Consider the following 21801-nt stretch of genomic DNA (forward strand, 5'->3'; position numbering starts at 1 on the left):
AGGAACAAATCTCCATAAAAATTTAATCCAGGTTTTCTATAAAAATTTAAGAATCAAATGCCCAATGTGTATTTTGAAAATAAATTAACATTTTGCTAAAATACTATGCTCTAATAGCAAGGTGACAACCATGTGGTTTCCAAATTAGGAACATGTGGTTTCAGGTTCACACGCCTAAGCAAATCAACTGATTTTATTAGCTAACAGAGATGTACAAGATCAGAAAGCAGGTTTAAGTCTTTAACTGCTGAAAGCATTATTTTTAAACTATATGATAAAAAAAGAATTAAAAAAAACCTCAAAAAACACTCCATCATTTAATGTTGTGAAATCACTTAGTTGAATAAGTTCCTAATCTATAAATAGATTATCTTTTCTGTAAAATTTTTCTATCAAATTTCTATCCATTTTTCTTCCAAACATCTTAAACTAAGATTTTTTTTTTCCTTTTTTTAACTGACACAATGAATGTGTGTTCTGGTTTACGTCAGTGTAACTCCAGGTATATAAGAGAGATACTACTGATTTACTAGAGAGTAAAATAAAAAGGAATAATCATCAATAAATGTAACCCATATGGAATACAAGCATATAGCTGACTTAGGTGGTTTTCTTTCACTTTTTTGGACAGTTTTATGGGATAAACCTGTCAACATAGAAATCTGAGGCCTTTATTATTCCTGAGTTCATTGGCTGCAACAGAACAAAACAACGTGAGAAAGCTCTGTAATTTGTGCTGGTTTTTCATATTAGCATACACTTTCTAATCTGCATGCTGCCGTAGTATTTATGTGACACTAAATAAAAGATAGTGTAAAAAAAAAAAAAAAAGAAAAATCCAATTCTGTACAAGAAGTGCTTAAATGCAATGGCCCTGTAGAGTCCTTGTGCTAGCTCTTACTAGAGAGCCCGTGCACATTTTAATGATTTTCCTAGAAGCAGCAAATTTAAACTAATATTTAGGGTGAATGCATTTTCCTACCCCCAAAAACTGACATCAAGGCAGGTGAAATGGCTATTATGAATTCCAAAGAAAATACTTCTGAGTTCTAAACTTTCTCCTGATGGCACGGATGTTTCTGAAGATCATTTACCAATTGGATAGATCATATTTAAACTAATCTTTCATGGAAATTCCTGCTTGGAAAGATCTGATGTGACAAAATACAGTGCTGTGGACCAAGGCCAAACACCTTGTTGTCGAGAAGCAAGAGCATCAGTAAGAAACATCCTATTATTCCTTGTAGAATTGAGTATATTTCTGAATAATTTCTCTGCAAATTACCAACTTCTAAGAAGGTCATAATCACACAATGATTGTGATAAACATGAACTTCAACATTTATGCTTATTGTGCATATGACTGAGTTGTATGTGAAAACTCCTGAAAAAAAAGAGCTATAAATAACTAAAGACTTCCATATCTGCAGAACAATAGACAAAAGAGAAGATTATTTCCTTTTATTCTCTGTTCTCCTTTTTTGCACTGAATTCTGCCACTGCAGCAAAGCTGAAAACTACCAATAATTTAATAAGCCTTTCTTATTATTGCAGGTTTTTACTCCAGCAGTGCAGATAAATTACATTTCATCTTCACTGCTCCCTTCCTTCCAGAAAGTCAAGGAATGATAAATATGAGATCAAAGGATGGGATTTACTACATTATATAAATTCATTGCTTTCCTACATTATCATTTACCCTAAAATATCTGTTATGTGAAAACTAAAGACAAAAACATGCCAGAAAAAGGTAATATATCTGACAAAATACCTACAATTTCCTTATAATTAACTCAATTTCACTCAGAGTAAAGGCAGTAAAATAAAAGATGGGCAGTTATCAGTTGTGAATGTCTTTAAGCAATTTCCACTCAGGATAGACCCGTCCTCCTAAATGCTGGATTCACCATAGCATACAGGGATGTAGAAACAAATTCTTTCTCTAGTTAGTATCTTGTCACTTTTTGATCTTATTTCTGTGTCACAACAAGACCAGAAAATTCCCCATAAAGTAAGGTGGAAATGCAAAGCATGCTCTTAGTCAAAGGCATTGTAAGTCATTGGCAGATCCCAGCTGGAAATGGTCCCAAGCTGCTCTATCTCTAGTGTGCAGGTGTCTGCAAATGGGACCAATACCCTTCTGGCAGGAATACACCTGTTAATCAAATTCATCAGCAGAGCAATTCTTTATCATTTGTACACAGTAACTGGTGGGAGAACATCCAGCAGGTGAAACCTACTGACATTTGTAATTCTGTGGTTTCTTACTCAAATACAACCAACCTGTTTTCATCTCAGAAGCCACTTTCAATTCTTTACCAGCAGTTCTGGCTAACCAGGGAGGACTCAGCTGACTGCAAGTTACAAAACATCACAGCTCTCTAGAACAAGGGTCAATGAGGGAAAGCCTTTGACAGTTAACTGCAGCATTCTCCTTGAGGAGCTGGCTGCTCATGCTTGGACAAGTGCACTGTCTGCTGGATAAAAAACTGGCTGGAAGACTGTGCCCAGAGAGTGGAGGGTAATGGAGCTCCAGCCAGCTGGCAGCTGGTCACCAGTGCTGTTCCCCTGGGATCAGGGCTAGGGCCAGTCCTGTTTAATGTCTTTATCAATGCTCTGGGTGAGGGGATGGAGGGACCCTCAGTAAATTTGCAGATGACTCCAAGTTAGGTGGGAGTGTTGATCTGCTGGAGGGTAGGAGGGCTCTGCAGAGGGATCTGGACAGGCTGGGTCAATGGGCCAAGGCCAGTGGTGTGAGGTTCAACAAGGTAAAGATGGATCCTGCCTTTGGGTCACAACAGCCCCCTGCATCTCCAGGCTGGGGGCAGAGTGGCTGGAAAGCTGCATGGCAGGAAAAGATCTGGGGGTGCTGGCTGACTGCAGCTGAACATGACCTCAGGTGTCCAGGTGGCCAAGCAGGCCAGTGGCATCCTGGCTGTGTCAGCAATAGGGTGGCCAGCAGGACCAGGGCAGTGATTGTCCCCCTGCACTGGGCACTGCTGAGGCCACAGCTCAAACCCTGGGTCAGTTTTGGGCTCCTCACTACACAAAGACATTGAGGTGCTGGAGTGTGTCCAGAGGAGGGCAAGGGAGCTGGGGAAGGGGCTGGAGCACAAGTCTCCTTGGCACTAGCTGGGGGTGTTTAGCCTGGAGAAAAGGAGGCTCGGGGGAACCTCATGGATCTACAACACCTGAAAGGAGATTGTAGCCAGATGGAGGGGTGGGGGGTGTCAGTCTCTTCTCCCAGGTGTGACAAGTGACAGGACAAGAGGAAGCAGCCTCGAGTTGCACCTGGGAAGGTTTAGATCAGATATGAGGAAAAATGTCTTCCTAATGGAATTCCATGAAATCAAGTTTAACCAAACACAAGCAAGAACTCCGTGATTCTTGAGACCTAGAGACTTCTGTGGGAAATCTGTAGAAGTGGACACTACCATTTGAAAGACCAGTAATCAATTTTTGCACTGACCTACCCTGTCTTACTATGTCCTTTCATTCTCTGCCCTTTCTAAGCAATGACCAGTAATAGGTCATTCTTACCTATTACTTTAAACGTAAATTATATGAGGAAGGAATCGTTATTTAATTCTGTAATCATCCATCATCTACTGTGGCAGGACTTTGGTGATTTATTAAAATTGGCAGGTCATGATAATAATATCAGTAGTGGTCAGTGGCAAAATTGGAGTCAAAGTCAGTAATATGAAGAAGGAGAAAATCCACATTAAAACGATCATACAACCTAAAACCAAGAGTGACCTTAGAAAAACAGTAAAAGGCAGTGTGGATAGTCACAGGATTCTGCAGGAAAGGAAGAGGAAAGAGAAGATAATTACATTGTACAAGAACAAGCTGATATGAGTATTGGGAAACAGTTATTTTTTGAAAAAAAATCATGATCAAGGAGGACAATTTCTTCAACCGTAATTTAGTTTAAATATCAGAACATGTAAATGCAGATGTGGAAGAAGGTTAGACAGCACTTAAACATGGTAAACTTGGATGTTTTTATTGGAAGTATTATTTAAAATAAAAAACTAGGTAGTAAAACAACCCTTTATCAAATACTGAGAGTATTTCAAAAAGAGATGAGACTTTACTTTGTTTAAAGCAATATTTCTCTAGGAACTAATCTGATTCAAAATTAGATATTTAATCTCTCTTCCATCCAGTGATAAAAGATGAACAGAGACCAAGGTCAAACTGAAGTTACTCCGTCATATAAATAATAAAATACTAGAAAAGAGAATCTTTTGGCAATATATAGCTAAAAGCCAAGATGTAACACTCCTGTAATTTCCCTTCAATGGTTTAACCTAATGCTTGTCTTATTTGCACCACACTGGGAGCAGAGCTGCTTAAGACCCAGCTTTGCTATGGCATTACAGCTGCTTCCTGATGTCGCAGGAAGATAAAAATAAATTCCATATAAAAGCTTCCAAGTGCAAAGAACTTTAAAATGCATTTAAAGACATCAACTGCAAATCTCAAAGTTTGAAGAGAACAAATTGCATTCTGAATTTCTCATGTAAATGTACCATATGAAAAATAATTATAATAGTAATCAGATTCAATGGAAATAAAGTAGTGTAATATTTATAGTCTGTGCCAGAGTTATAATGACTGTGGGGCGAGAAGTGAAGTGTCTCAGCATGTTCCACATGTTTTTAACACTGTTTCTAAAGGCTCTGGAGGCTATTAAATTTAATGAACCCATCTGCTATGAAATAGAGGTCCAAACATAATCAGTTTTCTCAGTGCCATGTAATACAGATGGCATTCCATGTTCCACGTCCCCAGCAGGAAATTTTATGTTCCTCTTTAAGTGCAGGACTTTTGGTTTTGATGTTTTAAACATCTTTTTGATGTATCACTTATAGCATTTTACAATGTAAATACCATGTAGAGTAATACCCATGAAGAGTGTTAATTCATTAAAGTATTGCTATTTCCTTACAACAGTTTTTCTGTGACTTTGACAACTACCAATTAGCTCTCTGTAGCAATATTCTTTACTTAGTGCAATCATTGGAAATTGCCCTAATACTGAAAGTTCCAGCATTAGCAGTGGAGAAAACAAACATGTAATTTATCAAAAGAAGGAGTTTCCTTCAAACAGCTGAAAGATACACATTCTTGTGTACATAATGTGTGCAAAGGTGCTCCCTGTGGTGAAGCCTTGTTTGCATGTACTCTGTTTCCATGGAATAATCATTCTTGTTTTAAGTGTCCATATCCCCACTAGGTCCTTATGGGCTTTATTTTCCTGTGCATGCCCCAGTTTTGATTTCAGGGGTCTCAGTTTGTGTTTTATTGGGACACAATACACCCAGACTCTTGTATTGGTGTTTGAATGTGGGAATCAAGCACAAATATAAATGGCAGAAAACATTCCCTGCACTGATGAGCACCCTGCTGCTGAGCAGGAGTAAATCAGATGTTCATTTTCTAACATAAAAGAACAACATCCATTGTTGTTTTGAGCTGCATCTGAAAGACAATTGGAGTGCATAAATTCTATTCAGTTTAGAGTTTCATTCATTGACTATCTCCAGAACTCATTATGTTTTTTGACAGTTGACACAGATCTTACTGAATTTGAAACAGTTCATGTGTTTCATGATAATTCATTTATTCCAGATCCAGCAGTAAAACAAACAGATTAGAACTGTTTGGGAGAAAATGAGAGTACTTAATTATAGCAACTGAAAATTTTGGGCCACAGGACTCATAAAAGCCTTGGCTCAAATGCTTTCTTTTTTATGGGATTGTCAATGAAGATTTCCACAGACAGTGCCCCAGTCACCAGCAGAAAGGGATATTGCACCTCCCTATAAATGTGTGCACAACCTGTTTCTACAGGTTTTTGAGTGTGTGCACAGGTAGGTGCATGGATCAGCACTGTCCATGGCCAAGCACTGTCCCAGATCTACGAGGTCCCAGTGCAGACACATCAGACTGTCAGTGCTGCAGCTCTGAACTGCAATTGTGTTCCCATGGAAGCCTCAAGGTGAAATGGTCAAAACTGTTGTACTTTTCCAGGAAAATTAATCCAAACTGAAGTGCTGAATTGAAGGCATTTCCTGTGCTACTTTCTGCTTTTCTCCTATGTCAGAACATTCAAAAGACCATTGAGATCTGATCAAAAGATCACCGAGATCTGTATGAGACGAGGCAGAGTTTGAAGAACCTTATTTTATAAACAATCCTACCTGGTGGAAGGCCTGATATCCATGCATGGGATTTTTCTTCCCTAAACCAATTCACTCAAATGTCAAAGTGAGAAAAGGGAATTCCCATGAGAACCTCAGAAGCACATGGAGGTGATGATGTTCTCTGATAAAAACTTGTAAATTCTTAGAGATTAAGAGATGCTGGCCACAAAGGGAAGGTTAGAGCATGTAACCAAATCCAAAGTGGGATTGGAAAAAAAGAAACACAGATTTCTAGTTCTTAATATATAAAAAAAAAAAAAAAAAAGAAAGAAAAATTACTGTGTGCAAATTTTCTTAGCTGCTGATTAATAACACTTGCTGACATTCAGTTCTGCAGTAATTAGCAATATCTACTTACTTTAGATATGCCTGAACATTCTGAACACCCTGATGCATTTTAATGCCTACCAGTACTGCAATCTAGAAGTTACTTTTTTGAAATTGAGGCCTGGGGAACTTTTACGGTTATAGAAATGCTAAATATACCCACTTATTATAATAGCACAATTAACTTGTGCCACCAAAAGTACTTGAAGATATCTCTGGGAATAGAAGCTAGTGGAAATGGGGTGCTATTTTATTTTTGTTACTTCATAAAAGCCCTCCTGTGCATTGAACACAAAGAAAACTGTGTGAATGGAAGAAGGACTAAACAGCATTTTAACACCAGAAATTCCTGGATAGAAAAATATGCCTAGAGTAACAGCTTTTAATCTGCAGGACCTTCTCTTACAACTCTGAGGAGAATTATGAACCAGTTCCAGAGAGGCACTATATCTATATATCTATATATCTATATATCTATATCTATATCTATATCTATATATATATATATATATATATATATTTCTCCTCTGTCAGAAGAACTGTATCCTAGAATTTAAATTTTCATGCACAAAATATCTGGATTCTGATGTGACAGTTGAGAGGCATGAGCTTCCTATAATTGCTGCTGCATTTCTGCAAACAATTTGGATCAGAGTAAAAAGTATGCCTACATAGTACTTGATTTTTTTTTTTTTGGAGATGAAGACTAATAAATTTATTTTTTAATCATATAGATAATAATGTAATTTTTTATCATATACATAATAATCATATACCTATCACATACACCCATCATAAGCATTTTAGAAATGGCTATTAAAGGCTTTACTTCAGTGAAGCTATCTCAATTTACTGCCCCATAAGGAGAAATAAGGTTGTTGGTTGCCTTTCTAGGACAGCATCAGTCTCTTGATCAGGAAATACTTTCAAATATTACCTCCTTCAAAAAAAGAAAGAAATAAGGAAAATATATTTATATTTACAAATACACATATGTACAACAGCAACTGTAGAATTGAACTAGAATTGAACTAAAAGCCATAATGGAATGTATGTCTGTGATAATGTGGGGATAATGCAAATGAAGAATCAACACATGGTCCTCTGACACAGAAGGAAATTACAAAGAGCAAAAGCACTCACCATTCATATTATGAAGAACCATGACCTGCAATGACTCAGAACATTGCTGCTTTAAATGAACTCTTAAATTCTGCAGTATCAGACAGTCATCTCGAAATATTCAGTGAAACTGTCATTTGCTCTTTTTAAGCAAAGAACTCCTCTGATTGGAAACTGAACAGAGACAATGTGGGAATGTTTGCCTGAATCTGCTCCCAGCTGGAGACCAACAGCCTGAAGATGAACTCAAAGGTACATTAAATCCAGAGGATATATTCAGGTATACCTATGAGGAACAAATTCCAGCAGGAAGAGTTAACAAAGGTCCAAGTAGGTCCTTTGTTGATGACCTCTTGCTGCACTTGAATATTTTAATGCCCAGCACATATTCTTTTCCTTCCAAAATATTCACTTTTATTGACTCACTATAGATGCATGCTTAAAAGTCGTTGACTACTTTAAAACTATTGCCTCCCTGAAATACTATGATAGTTTTAGAATTCCTTTCTGCTTACATTTGAAAGCTATCACTTAGAAATCTTTTTTTTTAAGCATTTATTAGGTTATTTTATTTTCTGAACCATTACATGCTTATGGGCCTTAGCAATGCTGAAGGACTGATATCAGATCCAACTGTGACCCATTTTGAGCAGAAAAGTTGTGTTGAGACTGTTCTGTAGGATTGATGTCCAGACCTCGTTGTCTAGGTCCCATGTATCCCATCTGCAACCTTTGGAGCTATTTCCTACAGCATCTCTGGGTTGTACAGCTGAACAGGAACAGGCAGAAAGACAATTTCTTCTCCTATTAAACTCCACAATTAAGAATCTTCCACCTGACCCCTCACTCTTGACAGCCCAAAGACCCTTTCTACAGAATTCCATAGAACCAACAAAGCTCACCCACTTGTAATGTGTGTCAAACTGCTGAGTAGAGAAGTACAAAGGGAAAAGAGAACAAGTCTATGGAAAGGTGTGGAATTTGGAATCAGAGGACTCACAAGACAGGAGGCTGGCTGGTACATATCACATACTTCAATTCCAACATTTTAGCCTGAAGGTATTGGCAGCACTCCAGCTACTGGGCTAATACAAGACTAGCATTTCCAACTATTCTGAAGCTGACTTTAGAATTAGCCCAAGATAATCCTCTAAACACTGCTTTCCAGGTGAGTACCAAGTACAACCAATTCAGCTTCCCACAGACTTAAATTCAAGTTTTTTCAGAAATCTGTTGTTTGCCAAGAGCCAGTAACGCTTCTTAAAATTGTATCACTCCTATGTCAAAAGTCCTGGTTTTAAAAGAAATGAGGCTTTACACAGTGATAATCATATTTCCAACATGAAATCCTGGGTTTAAAGGAAATAAACACAACTAATTTTCTGATGAAGGGTAACTAAAAATGATCATAGAAGCTATCTGGTTACCTCTTCAGAAAGACAGGAAACACTGGGGAGAGAAAAAAGTCCAGGGACAGGAAAAAGGGACAGGAAAAAGGGAAGCATGGAGTCACCAGAGAGGCCTTGTCTCAGCTACTTCACATCAACCAGCAATCCTGCCAGTGCCAAAGGACACAGCCCTGGCACACACAAAGGTTGTTCCATGTCATGCTTTCTGCATAGGACACCTTGCCAGAGATTCCCACTTCTATAAAGGTCGTATTTTTTCCAATTGTATGTAAAGCTCCTCAGCAGTGCCAAAGCCATGTTGAAGAGGCAGCTCTATGAAGATTTGGCAGACATCCTCTAACAAGAAAAGTGAACAGACACAGGAATTAGATGCTTTGTTTTAGTAGCAAAACTCTTCTGGGAGTATTCCTAAATGGTATCAAACACTTCTGCCTTTCACAGATGCCTTTGTCCTGCACAAATACTAGATGAGAACAGTCTAGGGTGCCAGGGGAAGTATATCTATCCTAAGATTATTACTGTCCAGCTTCTTTCTGTCTGGATCCTAGAATGTTACAGCCTAATGTTGCTTGCTCAGAAGCAGCACAGCTGGCCAGTTAGCTCTGCTGTTTGGGGGAAGTATGTTCCATGCTGTTAGGGCACAGTGACACCGAGTGCAACCATGTAAATGTAGCCCTGGGAATCTAACCCTGGCTGTTCACACTCTGCTGGGTGATAAGAACATTTAAGCTGTCTGGAAATACACTAATATTTTTAACTGGGAAAGGTCCAAGCAGCGGCCACGCAAACTGTCTGTGAAAATCAACAAGTTATGGGATGGGGAGGATTATTTTAACAGCACTTCCAATGTCAAAGCACCAGAGATGGCCAGGGAATCTGTCTCTGAAAATAGCACTCAGGCAGCTTTAGCTGAATCAGAAGCAAGCCTGCTTTGGTAAGAGGTTCTCTTCATTTCTATTTTCAAGTTCTGTACTGTATATTTTGTATTATATGTACTAATTTATCCTGTTCCTTTGCCTGTTTGGTTAGGGTTTCTGGCTTTTTTGGGTTTTTTGGGTTTTGTTTGTTTGTTTGTTTGTTTGTTTGTTTGTTTTTATGGCTTACAGGTTTTTTTGTATTGTTTTTTGAGGTTTTTTGGGGTTTTTTGGGAAGAATGATGGAGGAGGGAGGAAAAAGGTAGTTTGCAAGTAAGCAGATAATGGCATTTTATTATTCAATCTTTTCTTATAGAATCCAACCCATTAGAGTCCTGAATGGAGCTTTCATGCACTTAAAATTTATGTGTACATGTATGTACATGAGTGCAGGCACGCATATTTATATGTGTGTGTGTGTTCACAGTGACATTAATTAGTTTAGTCAAGAGAGTAGGAAAACAAGAGGAGATAAAGAGAAGAACCTGGAAGTGTTTTGACTGCATCAAAAGACCTTTTGTTTGGATTTAAGCAGTTCTATTATTCTATTATTCAAGATTGCAACAGCTCCATTGTCTGATTTTCTGGTGTTCTCAAGATTCCCTCCCTATGCTCCCTCTAGTGTTCTTAAATTCACTTGCCTTTACTCACCTCTGCTGTATTCACTTAGCATTTCACACAACATTAAGTTGTTCATTTCCCTTAGCTTTCCCATAACCTACAGCAGAATCCCTGAAAGTCAGACTAATTTTTATGAGTATTTTTCTCCCTGTAAAGATCGAGGAAATACATATTAACAGGCAAAAGCAAGAATAAAGTGTCAAATTAATTCTGAGACAGCAATTTGCACTTTGTTGGTGGGTAGAGGGGATGACTTGGTATTGAGAAAGGAGGAAGATTTTGTTTACAATACTTTTAATGAATGATTCATAGGCAAAGAGAGAGCTGCACCAGGACACCACTTACCTGAGTGTCTTCCTGCTACTCTCTCTAGCAAACACAAACTCCCTTGAACATTCACACACTGATTACTTCAAGAGTTTAAAAAAAATAAAGTGAATGAGAACAAGATTCTCCTGGTCATCTCCCCATTTTGTGGGATGCCCAGAAGGCATAGTAATAAAACATATTTTCTGTTCATCTCATCTTATGATTCAATAGAAGAAAGAGAGCAAAGGGGAGACTGGATTAATAAATTATTTTTAAAAAGGAAATGGAGATAAGCTAATTCCTTCTAAAGCAATTAACTTTTTGTTTCTCCTTTATAACTCCAGTTTAAGTACTTATTTTTCATTACCCATGATCACAAATGAAGAATAGAAAAGGCCTAAACAATTGTGAAAATGAAATAAAAGTCTATTTCCAGGGTAGTTTTATATAGATTTAAGACTGAACCATCTGGAAGCAACACAGACTCAAAACAAACAAAAGCCACCAAATATCAGAGTGAAGCTGATGAGATTCTCCCACCTTACCTATCAAGCAAAAATTTAAAACAGAAAGAAAGAAACATCTGTGTCATGAGTAATTTGTGATTTTCTATCCATTATATTGAATATTTGGCATCTCCTGTACTAAATAGTAGACATTGTACAGTACAGACTCCTGTTCTATGGATAATATACTAACCAAAATATTTTAATTGGAACAAAGGAAATATATTAAGCAAAAGAAAATAAATAAAACTCTACTTCAGACCAATCCATGAAAATGAACAACCTTTACCTGCAAATCTGATGATTTACCACACATGCTACAGAAGTACCACAAGAGCTCAGTCACTGCATAATAGAAAGTTGTGCTTTAACTCTAATATTTCACAGGGATGTCAAGTTAAAATTAGATAATTATGACAATTATTTTAACATACCACCCATTCAATACACTTCAAAAGGCAGAATCTTCTCAATATTCTTCCCCAAGATATCACAGTTGACCCCTGGATGTTGACTCGCCTTTCTACACTGAAACTATTGATTCTTCTCAGTCTGTCTTTATACCCACATACTCATTGACACATTCCAAAACATGTAGAAAAAATATTTAATCAATATAATCAGTATCTGTTCAATGCCCATTTTTGATTAATATAAGAAATGTAGGTTTGGACATCATAAACTTCAAAATTATTCTGCAACTTAGGTTTGTTTCAGAATTTTCTATGTAATTACAATGTATAAACATCTGCTAAAGTTCACTAATACTGAATTATTTGCTTGTAGCATAAAGATACCAAGTCCCAGTTCTTAGACTGAGTTAGCACATTCCAGCAACAGAAAGCAGATTCACAGTGAGTGTTTCTACCACAGTATTTTTGCCTTTTCATGCAGACTTACAGTGCTATCAATGTATGCTTCAGTCCACACGACATCGTGCTCCTGGTCAATGACCTTTGGTCGGCTGAGAACATGGAGATATTCCATAACGTTCTCCTGCACATCAGCCAGGGTAGAGATCTGAGTAAAAAACCCTGTGAAAACACAAAATTCCGAGTTAAAAACCAGAGAGGACAAATAAAATAAGTTTTCAAGAAGAAGTATGATGTGGTTTACGTCTGTCATGTTTTTTGCTTTTTTCAAAGAGAAGATACAAAAGAGAAATATTTCATCAGAAGCAGCCTCAAACAGTAACAATAGGTGAAAAGAGATGTTTGTGAAACCTTTGGCCAGCCCTCAAGGCCAGGTGTTCAGGGTTTCCAACACTGCTATGAACCACTGCACTTTCTGTACTAAATTTTTATTTCAAAATCACTTTTTTTGTTTAATGGTTTGGGCTTTTTTCTTTTAATTCTGTCTGCTTTAAAATTTACAACAGAAATTATCTTTGCCCAGCTATATCTCACCCACTTCTTCCCATCTCAAGAAACATGATGGAGCAGAACTACAATAACAGAATAGTCACTGCATGTGCTCTGAAACATTCATCCCTACACAGTGTGACTGAAATTAAAAAAGCAACTTGTCATTTACAGATATGGCAGGTCACAGAAAATGTCGGCTACAACTAGAATTATTTGGTTAGGTGATCACAGCCTTGCTAATGTTTTAAAGCATCTCTTCCAAACTGACAGCACTGAGAACAGCAGAGGCCTCAGATATTTGAGCTGTCACCACTCCCTTTTCAGTGCTTAGACGTCAAGTATCTTTACACACCACAACCTTGGCATCTGGAGCCCACATCATGCAATAGTGATGAAGGACTGACAAATTTCAAGGCTAAAATTTCATCAGGCCTTATTTAAATGCATCACTTGCCTTCATTTACTTTCCATTAATGAGAAAAGACCAACATGAAAGAGGCCTCACTACAATTTTAATCATTTGACAAGATCACAGCTTCTGGGGAGCTGCAATATTAAGCTTTATTAAGCTTCATTAGAAAACATGGAAGCTGCAAAGAATTTCTGAGCTGTGTTTTTGTAGGTGGGGGCAATTTTGGCAAGACAGTAAAGATGGTCTGTCTGAATCTAGAATTTTCCAAATCAATACACCAACCCATAATTCAAATGCTACAAAATGGATGTTTCTGCATGAATTTTATGTGTGTGAATTAAGGCACAGTGAAAGAACAGACATTTTAGTAGAGATCTATAAAATGAAACAAGTCTTAGCAGTATCCTAATGGATATCTTCAACTTGATAATAAAAAGGAGAAGTGATGCATTGTTTGTGTTTTTTAAACTAATTTGATTATAGCATGATCTCAAATATTCCTAGGATGTCATTCTTACTCAAAGTATAGTATTCATACTGTTAAAATATTCAATATGCTGTTTAAGGAATTTTATTTATTTATTTTATATGAAGTCCAGTATTGTGTGAGGGTGTTAAATGACTACTTACACATAATATTAAGGTTTATCTCTTGCTTCTGAACAGGGCTATATTTTTGTCTTAAGGTTCTAAGAGCTTTTTCAGCCACAGAGTCAACTGACATAAGTTTAATTAGGAAACCTGTACTTGAGAAAGCATAATCCTATGTTTATGGTTTAAAAAATCTCAAAATACAGCGTATTTTCTTGAATCACTGGAAGACTCATGAGAGAAAGCAATGTATATGTTACTCCTCATGAAATGCTGCCAGCTCCTGTTTTGGGACCTCAAAGAACAGGTTTCTCTGCCATGTGAGTAATGAGCAACACTTTACTATTTGGTCCTTTTAATTTGGTGCAAATGTCAATACATAGTCAAAATATGTTTATTGGACAACTATTCACATAGAGAACCTCATAAATTGTATATAAACATATGTACATGTACACACTGTGGTTTATAAGGCTTTTAATCAGGGATCCAAAATATTCACAACTGTGTGGATCCCTCATTTTACAGGCAGGAGCTATGTTTCCCCAAAGCAGTCCAGAGGGACTGAATTTTGATATCCCTCTTTTCAGAATTACATTTGAAGCAGAGATCTGTTGGCATTGAGTAGTAGCCAGTGAACAATGTGATCACACCTGCACTCAGATACTTAATATACATGAGCATATTATGTGATATATATAATTTACATATATATATATAAAGTGATATTATTGCCTGAAAAGTCAGAGAAGATTAAGTACTTGAAAAAGTCTGTATTGTATATAAGGTGATAGAAAAAGACTTTTAAAGTGATATTTTGTTGCCCATATACTTTAGAATCACAAGCAGTTAACTCTTTTTATTATCATATGTCACTAAAATAAAAACCTTAAAGACTCATTTAAGAAGCTCCTGGATGCCTATGCCTGGAAAATTCTTTAATTACATCCTATAAATTACCTCTGAGATAAAGAATGCATTGCTGTAAAATAAGCATCCTTTCTGATTGTCTCCTGAAATGTTTTTATGTCACAATTTCAAGCAAAAAAATTTAGCTAGATTACTCAAACCAAAAAGAGAAAAATAAACAGAAAACAGAACCCAATGTGAAACACCTCAGTATTGTGCCATTCAGGTTTATACATGTTGCAATTCACTGGTACTGCCGCATTTTGTTCTTTTAGAAGAAAAAGTACCTCCCCTGTGGAGCAGGTACAGCCAATGTGAGCAGAGACACCTATTTGAGCACTCCTCTGTAAGCAGGGATGAGCATTACTTTTGGTATTTCTCTTTGCAGTATTTCTGAGAATGCTGCTATATCACAACTTAAAAAGAAATCTCTAGGCAGCATGTTACAGACAAAGGATTCATTCCTTGTTGTAGTATTGCAAATCATACATCCAAACTGCACAACAGAGAAACAGGTTTTAGCCTAATTTCCTAAGACTAAAAGAGACAGTAAGTCAGAATTAATTTTGTATAAACTTAGTCAAGAAATAAACATTTCAAAGACAAGTGAAAATACCTGTTGATCTTCTCCTAATGGGAAAACTCTACCAAAAGTGAATATATTATAGCTAGGAACAGCATTAGGTAACATGATTTTAGTTATTTTTAATTAAAATTTAGGTTTTTTGACAATTTATCGGTTTCTAGCTATATGGAACTCATAAGAATTACCTTCCTACACTGCTAAGTTTACATCTCTTATCTAGAGATCAGAGATACTCCACAGAATTAAAACCCTTACTGTTCCTATAGTCAGTTTTAATCACCAGATAAAGACTTACTCTGAAGTCCTTGTGCACAGCTGCTGAGGCCATGTCAGCAATAGCAGCAAACCCATGCTCCAGTTTTTGCATTCCAACACCTGCTCCTCCGTTCCCTGGTGTGTGAATTATGCCACCTCAGAGCCCCTTCACAGTCAGCACTACCTTTTTTTTTTTCCTCCCCAGCAGGAAAAAACTCGTGAAGGAAATGGGTAAGATTTGGTAATGACAAGCATGAGAGATGTATAATAATGTGGTAAAAGACAGACACTTACGCTCCACATGTGGGCTGCCTTTCCCCATTACACAGTCCCTGCATGTTTGACTTGTTTTTCTCTAAAATGTCCACCATTAGACTGATAACTTTTCAAAATGCCTCCAGCTGATTTCTGCATGGAGCGCAGTACTTTACGTTTCCTGGGCGCTGCGCAAAAGAGATGCAATGCTCTTGCAACTAATACAATAGCAGCATTAAAAAATCCTCTGGGTAAGGACTAAGGAGTGAATTCATTGTTTCATGCAGCTGTAAAAGTCCCATGGAGGTTCCCCCTTTCACCCCAGGAGGCCCCTGGAGCAGGTGAGCAGGCTCGGTGACTGGCTGCCAGCCACCCCAGAGCGCCCGTGCAGGAGGGGCTGGGGTCATGCTAATAGTGGGAATGGATGTCACAGGGGCTTCCTGCACAGAGCTCTCCCCTGCTGATACAATGGTCTATAAACTGCTCCAGCTGGGGCACAGCCTGCCTCGGGGCTCATCTGTCTTCTGCCTGAGCTGGAGCCACTATCAGCTCCCCTACACCAGGAGCATTTTTCTCTGTGTTGCTCTCTCAGCCTCTGCTCCTTTGCACTGCTGAATCCAATCCTTTGTCCATTTCATAATATGCCAAGCACAGTGATGACCCAGGACAAAATGTTTCAAAAACCAAATAAGTAAAACAGAGGCTGTCAAATTGCTAGTGTAATAGTGAATTTTAATGAAAAACAAAAAGCAACTCGTCCCAGCTGTTTGGTTAGCAAGTAATGCATTAACTCTCAGCTTCATCTCTACAGCTTTCTGCTGGAAGTGATGCTGAGGGAAAGGCAGTGCCTGTCATTTCTAAGTTCTAGATGTTACTGCTAACATCTGGCACATGCACACTCAGCACTAGGAAATTTCCACCTTAGTTCACTTCAGAATCTTAGTAAATCCTGTTTTCCTTAATATGCACTTGCTTATGATACAGAAGAGTAAATCACTGCAAATTCCACAAGCCACTCTAGAGGGATTTTTGGGGATCTTGAATGTTTTAATGTATTTAAAATGGTTTGGTGTTTTGCTTCATTAAGCAAGCTCCCTCTAGATACGCCCTACTTAAACAGAAAAATGTAACAGAAAAACATGCTTGGGGTTTTTCAAGGTTTCACAATCAGAATTTAGAAGCTAAAGAAGTTTTGCAGGGTGGTGTGAATTTCCCCCGTGGCCCATTTTGAGGGAAAGGGCTGCTGAGCACAGTCCAGTCAGCTGGAAACCCTGCAAACAGCCTTCATCTATGCTGTGCTTCCAAGGGGAAAATCACTGCAAGGAAAATTGATTTTAGGGTCATTCACCCTCAGTGACAACAACAAATTTGGCCCACCCACACAAGGAGTAAACTGCAGTCCTGCTATTCAGCTAGTCTTTAGACCAGCTTAATACACTCCTCATCTGTTGTGCTGTAATCCCTCATTTCACTGAAATAAAATGGACAAGCTGGAAGTGAAAACTGCAAGGAAAAAATCTAAACCTGAACTGTCTGACCATGACATGCTGTTTCCAATTGTGATTTTCAAAGCCAAAAAAACATATTTAATTAATGATTAGAGGTAGAAGATTTTTTACATTATAAGCTATCAGAAAGCAGGTATTGTAACTATTAAACTGAGAGGGAAATAAATTTAGAGACATAACAGTCATTAAGCTGTTTAGTTGATTCATATGAGTAAGACTCTGACTCAAAGCAACATGGCTCTGAAAAGAACAAAGTAGTCCTGAAGAATGACAAAGGTGACCACTTTTCCCCTGTGGGAATAAGGAAGACATGGACCAGATGATCTACTAAGGCTGCCTCCATTGCCTGGTCCTAATTTCTGAGTTGCTGTACTTAGATCTTTATGAATTTGTGGAGCTGGGCTAAAAAGTTAAAAGATTTTGTTGATTAAATTGTCTTCAAAAAAGATGCTTCAAAGGATTCTTATACTATTATTTAAACTAAATTATGGTGTAATATTAGCTGATTAAGACAAGACTTCAAACTGAGTAATTTCCATCAGCTGGACATAACAGTAGTTAGAGGAATAATGACTAAATGGATAGCACCTGATGTAATTCATCATAATGTAATGTGGCACAATGGAAAAAAAGATTTTTTTTTTCCCAAGAGGAAAGAAAAAGGAAAACCTGAAGATTAATTGGGGTTTAGGACTATTTTTTTTCCTGAATCATTCCTACTTGTACTAGTCAATCCTTTTACTGCAGCATCTCAGCATCTTAGATGTTTTAATGCTCTTCTCCTTAAAGGATATAAACCAGTTTTTTCCAATTACACTGTCAGTTCCTCAAGGGACAGGATGTCTGGTGTTTTACATACCATGCCTAACTCAGCAGGACTTGTGCCCAGTGTTCTTAGAAACCAAACTCACTCTGAGTAATCACAGATAGAGGAGAACAAATGCTTTGAAATTAGTTTGTTCTCTGAACAAAAATTTAAGACCACATAGTTTAAAAGCTTCATACATATTTTAAGGAAGAAAATCTCACATTGGGGTGGTTTTGCTCTTTAAATTGTACGGTACAAGATAATTAAGTATTTTCATTTTCTGGGAAAAAGAAAACAGCCCATCCTCTGTGATTAGTTGCCAGCAACTCCATATGTGAAGAAGGGTCAGATGTGCAGGAAGGCTCAGCTCAGGGGTTCTGAAAACAAGGATTTCACAGAGGAAGGTTAACCAACCTTTGTTAGCACAGGCCATCCACTTCAGGTTATCTGCAAATGCAGCTTCTCTTCCAATCAGGTAGGTAAAAATGCGGACCTGAAAGTAAAATGCAAAAGATAAATCAGTTAATACTGCATTTAAAACATATCCAGTGGAACTTCAGATACATATGTGTAATTCACAGGACAAACCCTTTCTAAGAAAGTATTTCTGGTTAAGAAATACAGTAGGTTAAAAAAAAAGTATTTCAGCCAGTAATGTCTTCCTGACAAAATGTGGCTTTTGTTCTGTGTAATAAAATGGTTGAAACTTTTGAATGTGTTTAATATCTGACCTTTAACTACAGTTATGCTTAATGCGTAATTAGGAATAAATTAAAACCATCGGAGTACAAAATGGTATGTTTCAGACAAATCTGTTCTGCACTTATGAATTCAGAAAATTTTTATTATGTAGGGGAAGAGGCACTTAACTAGCAAATACTTCTGTAGATAAAGAATCTGCAACACCAGGCAAGTTAATTCCCCTCAGTTTTCAAGGTTCATATGACACAATATCATTGTCAACACAGCAACAGGTACTCAGAGGTAGCACTTTAATATCATTTAATTCATTTTGAAATTAAAAAAAAAACTTCTAATTTTTCCCATTCACAAATGATAATATTTATACAATAAACCAACTTTATACTATTTCCCATAGTTTTTTTTTTCCCCACAGAAGTAGTTTTAAAATACTCCGAAAGTCTCCCTCTTTCCTGTCAGCTGTGACACCCTATTTTCTCACTGCCCTTTTATCCATTTTCTTAATGGCCACATCCTGTTTCTAGGCATACATAGTGCTTTGTGTTATCATCACGCCTAGAGACCAGATTCCAATCACAAAACTTTCCCCAGTCTCTCAAACACAAAATATGCACAGAACTGAATTGTGATTTATATGGTTTAAAAAGTCTACACACTGATGGTGTAGTGTTGCAAGTTTGAGTCCAACAGTCTGCATAATCCAACTCTAAGGAAGACAGCATTAAACAAAAGAATGGTGCTTTTATACTTTGTTGATTACTATGAAAGCATTAATAAAGAAATTCTTTGTTCTGCAAAGACGCATGAAAGTGCACGGTGAGATTTATAGTCTCAAAATACAGCATAAATCACTGTCACATTTTATCTTCCTGCAAATGATGCTTGGAAATAGCCTATGATGAGACTGAATACTCTGAGAGATTTATACTTAATGATCTGCTTTAATCTATAAAGAATCAAACTAGACTGTGTTCCTAATAAAAGGAGACCAGCCTTATCTAAACAGATGAGCAGTAAGCATGATAACAGGCACAGGCAGCAAAATAACCTACAAAAAATAAAATTTCAACAAACTGGTAACATGGATCATCCTGAGGAATGGGCTATCTCTAGGATACTGTTGCAAGGATTTTAATGATTTTTTGCTGAGCATTTTTTCTATATCTAGTTTACTCCATTTTGCTAAAAAATATATTAAGTATGATAAAAATCTGCTAATTGTAATTACTTGAAAAAATAAAGGAATCTATAAAGCAGAGAGCTAGAAGGTGAGTGATCCAAATTTATGAAGTGCTGTTTCCCTCCCTGTCCCAAGGTATTGTGTACTTTCCTCTACACACTTTCCATAGTACACATTACACAAGTGATGTTTATCATGGACAGCATGGAGCAAAAACTCTTTTATACAGTGAAATACAAGTCACACTATAATTTTAAAATACTCTTTCCATATTGCTCATGAATTAATAGAATGACTATTATTCATGGTATTATTGTAAGAAAACAGCCATGACAGGATCACAGGAAGGTATTTTAGTTAAAATTAAAGTCACTGATACTTTAAAGTTTTCCTTCTACATTGACCTTAAAGACATATTAATAGGTATTGCAAATATTGTTTAATACATCATTCAGAATAGTGAGAAAAATCCTCAAGATGAGTTCTGATGGAAAACAATTCTGATTATTCCTCTACTTCTACAAGTTTCATTTTATCACGTCACTGAACCCACCTTTATTAACTTAATTCACTGTGAGCTTGCAGTGAAAAGCATTAACCATACACTGCAGAAGTATCCCAGAATTAACTAGGTTGGAAAAGACCTTTGAGATCCTTGAGTCCAACCTATGACCCAACACCACCTTGTGAATCAGACCATGGCACTGAGTGCCACACCCAGTGCCACACACACTCCACCACCAGGGACGGAGATTCCACCACCTCCCTGGGCAGCCCATTCTTATAAAACAAAGATTTGGCATATTATTTTCTGCTTTCAGAGACCATAGCAGTGGCTTAGGTAATAAATTGTTAGAAGTGAAAAATGCAGGAATAATTCTACATTCTAAATCCCATTTTTCAAAACAAGCTTTGTTCTACACACCTTTTAAACCACTTTTAGTCTTTTGGATAGGTATTCTATATGATAATTCTGGATGTATAATACCAATAAACAGGAAAAATTTACTGTGGCCACAGATTTGTTTACTGCAGATACATAAAAATATAACTAAGTCAGTATTACAGAAATATTACATTAATTTGGCAAGATAAGTTCAAACTACTTCAACTGTTGTCCGTGGATGAGACCTGTGCAGTGATGGGCTATTTATGGTGCAAAACAGGACACACAGCATTGTAATAACTACTGAAATTGTCACTGTACATTGATTAGACATTAAGGACCAGATTTAATATCCATCCATATCCTCAGATCCCAGGCAAGATATATGTTGGTAGGTAAAGCTTCTTAATAGTGGCCAACAAATTTTCTTCTTGTATATGTGAGGTAACTGAATGGAAAGTGTGTCAAATCAGTCCTGCTCTACAAAATGATTGCAGGAAATGTTTATTTCAGTCGAACAACCCACATATAGCACTAATATTGTGTAGTCTGCTGATAAATATGTATAGAATTATAGTAAATATGTATAGTATAGTAAGTATAAATATGTATACTGAAGCATATGATTAAAATCTCTGTAATTAATAATAGATTAGGAAGTATAAGGGGTGTCTGTCTCATTCTGTTGTTTGTATTGGACCTTGGAGAAAATAACAAAATTGAAACTATTAGCTTTATAGATATGTGCACTATGTAGACACACACTGATGCACCTATGCTGGTATCTTATAGTACAGCATAATATTAGGACACCAACTTCCTTTGAATCCATATGGAGCCAAGGGAGACTGAGTAAATTCAACGTTGGTATGGACACATCCCAGAAGATCCAGTAACAACATTTACATAGTCTACATATGCT

General features: G+C 37.1%; 1 protein-coding gene across 1 annotated transcript in view; it reads right to left on the reverse strand.

Moving 5' to 3' along the window:
- CACNA2D3 (calcium voltage-gated channel auxiliary subunit alpha2delta 3) overlaps positions 1–21801 on the reverse strand; it is a 389950-nt gene that overhangs the window by 124025 nt on the left and 244124 nt on the right. The window contains exons 12-13 of the mRNA XM_053954145.1: positions 18526–18604; positions 12324–12457 (exon numbers count right to left, since the gene is read on the reverse strand). Coding sequence (XP_053810120.1) covers positions 12324–12457; positions 18526–18604 — 213 coding nt within the window. The remainder of the gene's footprint in view (positions 1–12323; positions 12458–18525; positions 18605–21801) is intronic.

This window comes from Vidua chalybeata, chromosome 12 (assembly GCF_026979565.1).
Source record: "Vidua chalybeata isolate OUT-0048 chromosome 12, bVidCha1 merged haplotype, whole genome shotgun sequence".
Lineage (NCBI taxonomy): Eukaryota > Metazoa > Chordata > Aves > Passeriformes > Viduidae > Vidua > Vidua chalybeata.